The sequence below is a fragment of the Balaenoptera musculus genome, chromosome 14, assembly GCF_009873245.2.
Source record: "Balaenoptera musculus isolate JJ_BM4_2016_0621 chromosome 14, mBalMus1.pri.v3, whole genome shotgun sequence".
NCBI lineage: Eukaryota > Metazoa > Chordata > Mammalia > Artiodactyla > Balaenopteridae > Balaenoptera > Balaenoptera musculus.
Window position 1 is genome coordinate 25,990,525 of NC_045798.1, and position 10,119 is coordinate 26,000,643.

Genomic DNA, 10,119 nt, shown 5'->3' on the forward strand with positions numbered 1-10,119 from the left:
GCTGGGGAAGGACAGGGTGTCTGGTTGGGGCGAAGTTTCCCACCCCGTCCCGCCTTGGCAGGTGCTGGACTGAGGGAGGCCTGCAGCTCAGCTGTGCCTGTGGAATGACTCCTTCCCGGGCCCGTAGGAGAACCAGGGGGCCTCGGCTGCGAGACTCAGGGTTCAGAAGAGGGAGATGGGGGGGCACTGGGAAATGGGAGCCAGCACAGGGGAGGTGATGTCCACCTACAACCTAAATTCCTTTCAGGTGTACTCTGTTTGCTAGGCCTGAAATCTCCCCCTGTAGAGATTGCTTTGCAAGGCAGCACAGCAGGGTAGGGATTGGGGGACACGCTACACACAAGCCACCAGGGCCCCAGCTCCCTTCTGACATTTACCAGCCTGGGAAGTGGGTTCCTGACCCCCACCTGGGAGGAGGGAACGAGTGAGAAGCAGCGGTTAAGGGGTTCCTGCCACACAGCCTCCCACCCCCACCCCGCCCCCAGAAGCTTCATCTGCATGGTCTCTGAGGATGTTTCAGAAAAGGAAACTGAGTCAGGGTGAGGCTTTGATCCAGGGCTGCTTCTGCTGCGTTGGGCCCTCTCCAAAAGTCCGCTTTGGCTTGAGCCGGGGATGAGCTGGCCTGTTTGTGGGTTTGGGGTCACCCACGGACGCAGTGAGTCTCCCTGGCCATCCCCACCACAGGCCTAGAAGGCTGGCACCCGGGCTGCAGCTCGGGGCCGAGCATCCTCTGAGCCTGGCTGGGAAGTCGGCAACCTGGTTCCTCTCCTTCCGCTCTCACAGTGAGTCCCTGTGGCCAATCGAGGCCAGAAACGCAGCCATCGCCAATCACTGCTTCACCTGCGCCATCAACCGGGTAGGCGAGGTAAGTGCCCGAGGCCTGGCCTCCAGGGAGCCCTCCTGCAGCTGCTGCGAAACCTGCCTGCCAGCGGGGCCCAGCCTCTTCAGAGCAGCAAAAGCCACAAGGGAAAGAACTGCTGTTGCTGTGGCCCTGCTGGGGACACCTGGTGTTACACCTCCTCTCTGCATGCACGCACGCCCCACATGCTAGGGTCCCAGCAGGGGGCAGACTGGCTTCTGTCACTTTGAAAGAAAACACTGTCCCTCCCCTGTTTTTGTCTGTTTTGTCTTTAGCTGAAACCATTTTGAAAGGCTCTCACCTCAGTACTGCCAAGTACCCAATTTCTCTCCACCCACCCTTGACCTCACGCACCAAAGGATTCTGACTACAAACACCATGTATTTATTGCAAAACAAATCCTCTTCCTCATTCTTACGAATCAGATGTCAAACTCTAATCAGAGCATCTGATCAGTCTGAGAGAACACTAAGTCAGTCTAATTTCTGACAACGTAAAGAAACTCAGTGTTTTAATTAGCCCGCGTATCCCTGTCCCTGCTGGACACGCAGTTTCCATTAGGCTTCTGGAAGATATTGAGAGCCACGAGCAGACACCCACCCCTGCTGCCTTTGCAGACCCCAGGCTGGGCTTTATGACTCCAGCAGGCGAGCCTCAGACGCCCTCCACGGCCCTGGGAACCACTCTCTTCAATGACTTTCCCTTCTCCCAGCAGATGGCAAAATCCGGGTCTTCCCCTGGCTGGTCAGATGCCCCGCTGGCTGCCTGCTGGCCTGGGGCTGGGACTCAGCAGGGACGGTTAAGTTCAGGCTGGTCCTCATCACTTTAACTCCTAACTCCCTCACCCCAGCCTGACGTTGATGAACAACCCAGCAGCGCCCCCTATAGGTGTGTCTTACCTTGGTTTTATTTCCCAGGAGTTCTTTCCGAACGAGTTCACCTCTGGGGATGGCAAGAAAGGTATGTCCCGTGACTTTCCGTGGGACTGCATATGAGGGGTGGGCCTCACTGTTTCTTCCCCATCTGCCGCTTCCGGGCAGGGTCTACCCCACAGACTGTGTCTGCACAGCTGTGTCCCCATATGGATCGGCAGTCCTGGCCCTGTGACCACCTCATTCCCTGGATGAGGATGGAGTAGAGATCGGATCAGACTCCATCCCTCCCCCGGGACTAGGGTGAAGATGGACTGAGTGTGGGGGAGCCCTTTGTGAGCGCCCTGAAATAGGGGTGCATCATCCACCCCGCAGACCTCACTCCCCCCTCCCTTTGTCCTCGTCCACACCCCTCACTCCCCAGCTGTACAAATGCCCCAGAGCCCAGCATGGCTGCCTTGGGTTCCTAGAATCCACAGCTTGTTTTGATCTGAGGGCAGGTCTCACCTCACCTCTGCTAGGAATCTGCCACTCCCCCCCCCTGCCCCGCCAACCCTCCTCACCTCTCTGGCCTGGAATGTGGGAGGGGGGCTGCCCCCTCACCAAGGAGGTGTCTGAACTTGCTCATGGTTCCCGCCCTGGGAAGCAGAGGGGGCTGAGGGGGTCTGTCTCCCAGAAGGGCATTTCCTGAAAGGGCTCCACATCCCCCCCAACGTGAGGCCTTGGAGACCTCCTGAGTCTCTGGTCCCACTTAGCTCCCTGCAGGAAAGTGAGGCCAGCTGGGCCCTGCACTGCGCCCACATGCTCCCTACGCACCTTCAGGGTGGCTGTTACCCTGCTTTACTGGTGAGGGGACTGAGGTGTGGAGGGAGGGTAGGGTGACACAGCTGGCACGGCTGGCGAGGGCAGAGCCACCAGCTCACCATGCGGGGCCACCACAGGAAGCCCTGCAGAACCATGCAACTCCCTTGGGCTATGGTGGCTGATGCTGGAGCTGGAGGCCAATACCTCTACTAGGGTGACCTGTAAAAGGTTCCCGGGGCAGAGGTGAGGGCGCTGAGGGTGACATGCAGCCACTTGCTGGGCCTCCAGGCCCAAGGAGGGAGGCAGGTCCTTGGGACCTTGGCCACCACTGGGGAGGGAGGTGGGGACCCTTTGTCCTGGGAGTCTCTTGGTGCACCCATCCCCCTGCAGAGTCCACCCATGTCTGCCTGAGCTCACGGGGGCCTTGCCTTTGCTCCTTCACAGCTCACCGGGACTTCGGCTACTTTTATGGCTCAAGCTACGTGGCGGCCCCTGATGGTAGCCGCACCCCCGGGCTCTCCCGCAACCGGGATGGGCTGCTGGTCACCGAGCTCGACCTCAACCTCTGCCGGCAGGTGAATGACATCTGGGGCTTCAAGGTGGGTCCTGAGTCCCCTGCTCCTCCGCGTGGGCCCGTCCTGCCCCCAGCCCTGGGAACCGCGGCTGCTGGGGGCCTCAGGGACAGCCGCATGAGGCTACGAGTTGAGCAGAAGGCCCAGTGTCTGCCTCCTTGAAGGCCAGGGCCGGTGCTCAGGGGAGGAACCACTGGGTCAAACGATGCCCAGGCAGCAGGCCTCAATAAATTCTCTGCTCATCTGATTTAGATTCTGGGCGCTTTCAAGCAAATTAATCTCAATTTCATTTGTCCAGAGAATAGAGTGGATTGGCCTCGCTAATCCTTTTTTCCTTTCCAGGCATTTGCACTTATCACAAGGTAAATGTGCATGTCTGGCTCTGCCTGTGGCCAGGCCCCAAGTCTAGGCCTTGACAATGGAGGGAAGTGGGTCAAGCGGAGAAATGGGATGGAGGCCTGGCTCTGCCACTGCTTTGCAAGCCCCTTCTGCTCCCGGCCTTAGTACTCCCATTTGTAAAACAAGAGGCTGAACTCGAAGGCCCCAGGTGGCCTTGGAGACCAATACCCTGTGACACCACGGAGTGTAAGTGCCCACCTCCTGGGATAGGGTGCTTGCAGCCTGGGACCCCCCCAAAATACGGCATCTCATCAAGGACACAGATGGAGTTTGCTGTGTTAGTGTCTAGCAGTATTTCCACCAACTCTGCACCCACTTATAAGAAAATCATCAGATGTAGAGAACAAACGTATGCACACCAAGGTGGGAAAGCAGCAGGGGGTGGGCGGGGGCGGGGGTGGGATGAATTGGGAGATTGGGATTGACATATATACACTAATAGGTATAAAATAGATAACTAATAAGAACATACTGTATAAAAAAATTAAATTTAAAAAAAAAAGAAAGAAAATCATACACACAAATGAACATCTCATTGTCAGGACGGAATGACTTTGCGCAGCATATCTGGGAGGGACCAGGACTTCGGATCCAGCCAGACAAGGGCTTCAGGCCTGACTCCCCTGTTTATGTGAGGGTGGGTCCTTGGGCACGTTTCCTGAGTCCCAGATTCTCACTGGACAGAGAAGGCACTTCCCACATGAAAGTCTCCTGGCCTATCTCTCCTCCTCCAGAAGTTTAGATTAATGCAGGATTCCACACAAATTAGAAGTTGGAACCAATAAACAGAATGGTTTCTCGTTAGTAACTTTTTGAAAGCGGAAGGCTTCCCAAGCCATGGTGATGGGCATGAGTTCCCGTCAAGGCTTTGGAAAGGAGGGAGGGAGGGAATGCTGGGGTGTGAGCACCCTGGGTGGGCTTTCCGGCCCCACCCCCAGCCTCTCCCAGCCTCTCTGTGTCCACGATGAGCTGCCATGTGGAATGGATGGGCCTCCAGAGCCAGGGGACCAGGGTGCGAATCTCGGCAACTCCACTCCTGGCTCGTGACCGGGAGCAGGTCAAGCCCTCCTCCCTCCTGCCTTGGAGCCACCACACCTTCTGGCGGAAGATCACAGAGGTCTTTCAGCAGGAGGGGCTAGGGGGTGTGAGTCATCACCGGCACCCGTGATCTTCGCCACAGCCCCAGAATCGTTGCCAAAAGGTTACATGGGGGTTGTGCCTCTATATCATACTCTGAGACTGTCCTGTCAACCAGCCTTCCTAAAGGATTTCTGTCCCATGGCTGCCCTCCAGTGGCAGCAGGTGGTGGCGAGCAAATGAGGGCGTTTATGAAACGGGAACCTCTAAAGTCTGTGTTTCACTTTCAGATGACAGGCAGATACGAGATGTATGCACGGGAGCTTGCCGAAGCTGTCCAACCCAGCTACAGCCCCAAGATTGTGAAAGAGTAGCAGCCTTCAGCCGCTGCCCGCCAAGGAGGGCACCTCTGCCCACAGCAGATCAGCCAGGGCTCCAGGCTCTAGTGTCCAAATTCTCCCTGCTTGATGCCCTGATAGCACTGCTGCCCAGATTGGTTTTAAAGTGCCTGGGTGGGGAGGGTCGAATGAGTACCAGGTTTCCTTCTGTGGTGATGAAAATGTTTGGGGACTGGATAGAGGTGATGGCTATACAACATTGTGAATGTACCAAATCCACTGAATTGTTCACTTTGAAATGATTAAACTTTGTTAAGTGAATTTTAGAAATTCAATTAAAGACAATCCCAGGGACTTCCGTGGTGGTCCTGTGGCTATGACTCCCAATGCAGGGGGCCCGGGTTCAATCCCTGGTCGGGGAACTAGATCCCACATGCATGCTGCAACCAAGAGGCCCGCGTGCCGCAACTAAAACGATCCCGTGTGCCACAACGAAGACCCAGCACAGCCAAAATAAATAAATAAATAAATAAATATTTTAAAAAATAAATAAAGACATTCCCAGGCACCCATTGTGCAAGTTGGTTTGAAGTTACACAGGTGGGAGGCCCCAGTCCTGAGTTTCTCCGCTTCTCCGTTTAGACTGGCAGCAATTCGAGGGTCAGCGTGGGAGTGTATGCGCTAGAGGGAGGTGAGGCTGACCAGAGTCACTGAGGCACCTGGTGGCTGCGGGCAGGGGGAAAGTCATTGGAAGAGTCATCTTGGCTATAGTCTCCACTTATTCAATCAGACGCTAATCTGGGTGTTGCTGTGAAGGTATTTAGTCAATGTGATTAAAGCCCATAGCCAGTTAACCAAGCAAGTGAGATTATCCTAGATAATCTGGGTAGGCCTGATTTAATCCGTCAAAAGGCCCCGGGAGCAGGGCTTCCCGGATGAGGAAGGGATTCACGTGTGTACAGCAGCCTCAGCCCAGGCCCGAGCATTCCAGTCTGCCCTTCCTGACAGCCTGCTCTCCAGATTTCAGGCTTGTCCATCCAGACCCCACAGTCACTGAAATCAATTCCTTGCAATGAATTCCTTAATATGTATCCTACCATTTCTGCTGCTTTTTTTTTTTTTTTTTTTTGGCCATGCCTCACTGCTTGCGGGATCTTAGTTCCCTGACCAGGGACTGAACCCGCGCCCTCGGCAGTGAAAGCTCAGAGTCCTAACCACTGGACCACCAGGGAATTCCCCTGTTTCTCTTTCTTTGGTGGACCCTGACTGATGTAGGTTCTGGTATTGGAACTGTTTCTAGAGGAACAGAATCTCAAGGATGAGTCTTCTGTGTTGGTTCTAGGATTCCTGGAATTCTTCTCTAATTCGATTGGATTTAAAGGCACTGATGAGCTGTGAGCTGGACCTGGGCAATTGGAGGCTCTTACCCTCTTCCCTGTCCTTGGAATGTCCATTCTGCCCACTGTTCCTACATTAGGAGCGAGATTGGTGATGCAGCCTTGAGAGAGTGGTGTGTTATTGAGGCCATCTGGACTGTATTAGTGACTGAACCTCATTAAGGCAACTGTGTAAACTCTTAAAATTCTGACAGGCAGGTGACAGAGATCTATTCATCTTGCAGCCGCCCAAGACAAGCTTCCTATGTAAGTCCTTTTATTAAAACTGCCACCTGCCAATCTGGAGTGGCTGCTTCTTTCTTTGATCTCTTCTTGCCCTCCGAGAGCAGGGGCCAGTTTTAAATTTCACCCGGGGAACTCCTGAGGTTGCGAACCAACAGAATTGTATGCCAACAAATTGGATACCCTAGATGACATGGACAAATACCTAGAAATACAAAACCTATCAAGTCTGAGTCACAGGGGCTTCCCTGGTGGCGCAGTTGTTAAGAATCCGCCTGCCAATGCAGGGGAAATGGGTTCGAGCCCTGATCAGGGGAGATCTCACATGCCGCGGAGCAACTAAGGTGTGTCACAACTACTGAGACTGCGTGCCACAACTACTGAAACCCACACGCCTAGAGCCCGTGCTCCACAACAAGAGAATCCACCGCAATGAGAAGCCCGCACACCCCCGCTCACTGCAACTAGAGAAAGCCCATGCACAGCAATGAAGACCCAATGCAGCCAAAAATAAATAAATAAAATAAATTTATTAAAAAAAGACTGAGTCACAGAGAAATAGAAAATCTGAATAGACCTATAACTAGTAAGGAGACTGAAGGAGTAATCAAAACGCTCCCCCAAAAAAGAAAAGCCTGGGACCTGATGGTTTCACTGACGAATTCTACCAAACAGTCAAAGAAGAACTAACACCAATTCTTCTCACATTTTTCCAAAAAACTGAAGAGGAGGGAGCACTTCTTAACTCATTCTGTAAGGCCAACATTACCCTGACACCCAAGCCAGACAAAGATGCTACAAGAAAACAAAACTACAGACCAATATCCCTTTGAATATTGATGCAAATACCCTCAACAAAATACTAGCAAACTGAAATCAGCAGCATGTTGAAAGGATTATACACCATGACCAAGTGGGATTCATTCCCAGAATGCGAGGATGATCCAAAATACAAAAATCAATGTAATATGCCACATTAAAATCTCAGATGATCAACTTAATTGATGTAGAAAAAGCATTTCACAAAATTGAAAACCCTTTCATGATTTAAAAAAACACTCAACATAACTCGGAACAGAAGTAAACTACATAACAGAGACCATATATGAAAAACCCACAGTTAACATCATGCATAGTTAATGGTGAAAGACTCAATGCCCACTTTTTGCACTTCTATTCAACATAGTGTTGGAAGTTATAGCCAGAGCAATTAAATAAATAAATAATCATATCCCAATTTGAAAGAAGTAAAATCATCTGTTTGTAGATGACATCCTGTATATAGAAAACCCTAAAGATTTCATACCAAAAAAGTATTAGAACTAATAAATGAATTTAGCAAAGCAACAAGACACAAAAGCAACACACAAAAATCCGTTGTATTTCTATACACTAAACAATTTGAAAAGGAAATTAAGAAAACAATTCCACTTAGAATAGCATCAAAAAGAAATACTTAGGAATTAACCAAGGAGGTGAAAGACTTCTACAATGAAAACTATAGGGAATTCCCTGGTGGTCCAGTGGTTAGGACTCGGGGCTTTCACTGCCGAAGGCGCAGGTTCAATCCCTGGTTGGGTAACTGAGATCCCACAAGCCATGCAATGCGGCCAAAAAAAAAAAATTAGTAGTATTTACCTAATAGATTTGTTATGAGGATGTAAAGCACTCAGAATAGTCTGGCACTTTGTAAGAGCTCAATAAATGCTAGTTATTATTTTTTTTAAAAAATCCAAAAAACCAACAACACCCATTAAATGATTGTGCTGGGAAGTCCATCCTGGTCACACGCCTCAGTCCACGATGAGTCATGGGCCCTGGAATGCAGATGTCTGCATGGTGCAGGCTGAGGTCTGGGCTTCTGCTCTTGTTTCTCCCGTCCCCAGCTCCAGGTGCACAGCAGGCCCCTGGGGAAACTCTGTAGAGCAAAGGAAGGCACGCTGGTTCAGCTGGGGCCCTGGGCAGAGGATCTCATGGCTGGGGACTGTGGTATTCAAAAGAGAAATCGGCTTTTTTCTTCTGACTGTAGTGAGCAAATATTTTATAGAAAATTTAGAAGATAAGGGAAAATACAGAGAAGGGAGAAAAAAATCATCTCTAGTCCTCCAACCCAGAGATAGATCATAGCTAACATTTTGGCATATTTCTTTTCAGTCCTATTTTATGGACTATGCCTATTTTAACATAATTGGGATCATAATGTCCATATAATTTTGTGGTGTTCCCTTCTGTTTCTCAATGTAATGTGAACATTTTCCTTCACCATAAAAAAAAAAATTGTTTTTAAACACTTTACCAGCTGCATAGTGTTCGACATGTAGATGGCCCCCTATTTATTTAATTATTCCCCTACATTAGACATTAAGGTATGTATGTATGTACTTATTCATTGCTGTTACAAATGATGCTGGTATGAATACTTTAGTGGCTAAATTAGTCTTATTTCTATTGTTTTCTTTAGGGTAGGTCCCAAGAAATGGAATTCACTGTGTTGAAAAGCATGAACGTCTTGTCGAGAACTGGGAAGAATCTGAGATCTTACCCTATGTGCAAGCTGATGAGTTAGCTGACCTCAGTTTCATGGATGCTCAGCAAAAGACACAACACTCCTGGATCAGAGACAAAGGACTTCGTTACAACAATAGCAGCAGCCAGAGTACCAGCATTTTCTTGCAGGAGTTCCTTGAGCCCCAATTCCCACAAGACAACACAAAGAGGGCCAAGTGACTCCTACACACACAGTGAGTTGCATTAAGGAGAGAAAGGGAAAAAGAGAGATGAGAGCTTAGAGAATTTGACTCTTTTATACTGGATGGTAAAGTATGTCTGCTCCTTGTTCTAAAGACAGACGCTGCCCCTCTCTACCAAGGTCGCAAGAACACCTATGCTTTGCTCTGGAGGGAGACCTATCTCTATCTTACAAGGCTGTTGGCTCTGCAGACATCCTTGAAAAATAGTCTGGGACAAAGGCATTCATGGTTTTAGCTCGCAAGTCAGGCAGAAACTCGAGAAATGTGAGAGACCCACAACGATAACTTCCAAAAATATCCACCCCTCATTTCTACACCATCTTGACTTCTGGCAACTTCCCCATGAGTGTACCACGCCAACAGTTGCTCTCGTTAATCTGATCAACAGAAGCTGGACTAAATCAATTCAGTTTGTCTCTCGGCATTTAATTAATTTCATCCACAGCGCTTCAAGGAGCAGAATGAGTCCCACCTGCAGTATTAACCTCAATCCCACCTCCCCCACCCGCCCCCCACCCCAGGGTCCTCGACCCAACAGGCTGGACAAATCCCATAAACCATCAAGGTCTATCTGAGAAAAAGTCAAATGGCTTTCTCAAATACTGACCTCTCCACTTAGCCTAGGTCATTAATCCAAGAATGGCAGGTTATATTAGGTATTGCCCAGTCGACGCTTTGGCCCACAAGGAAGAAGTCTAGGCAAGTTTATCATTCGTACCCACTCTGGCCAGTAAGTTGACACTGACCTGAATGACTTCCAGGGCCAAGGTGGTACCACTGGTCACTTCAGCTACTGTCAGGGACATCACTGTTTCTAATCAATGACTAC

At 50.3% G+C, this 10,119-nt stretch overlaps 1 protein-coding gene across 4 annotated transcripts in view; it reads left to right on the plus strand.

The window, feature by feature from the left end:
• The window catches only part of UPB1 (beta-ureidopropionase 1), a 32,290-nt gene extending 22,644 nt beyond the window's left edge, over nt 1–9,646 (plus strand). For 2 of the 4 annotated variants that reach the window (XM_036823742.1, XM_036823745.1), the window contains 4 exons: nt 784–865; nt 1,777–1,819; nt 2,980–3,134; nt 6,264–6,603. In XM_036823742.1, coding sequence (XP_036679637.1) covers nt 784–865; nt 1,777–1,819; nt 2,980–3,134; nt 6,264–6,398 — 415 coding nt within the window. In that variant the 3' untranslated portion in view covers nt 6,399–6,603. Of the gene's footprint in view, nt 1–783; nt 866–1,776; nt 1,820–2,979; nt 3,135–4,873; nt 5,280–6,263; nt 6,604–9,001 lie in introns of those variants that run through there. The other 2 variants (XM_036823743.1, XM_036823744.1) reach the window with 2 other exon arrangements.
• Nucleotides 9,647–10,119: the final 473 nt, after the last annotated feature.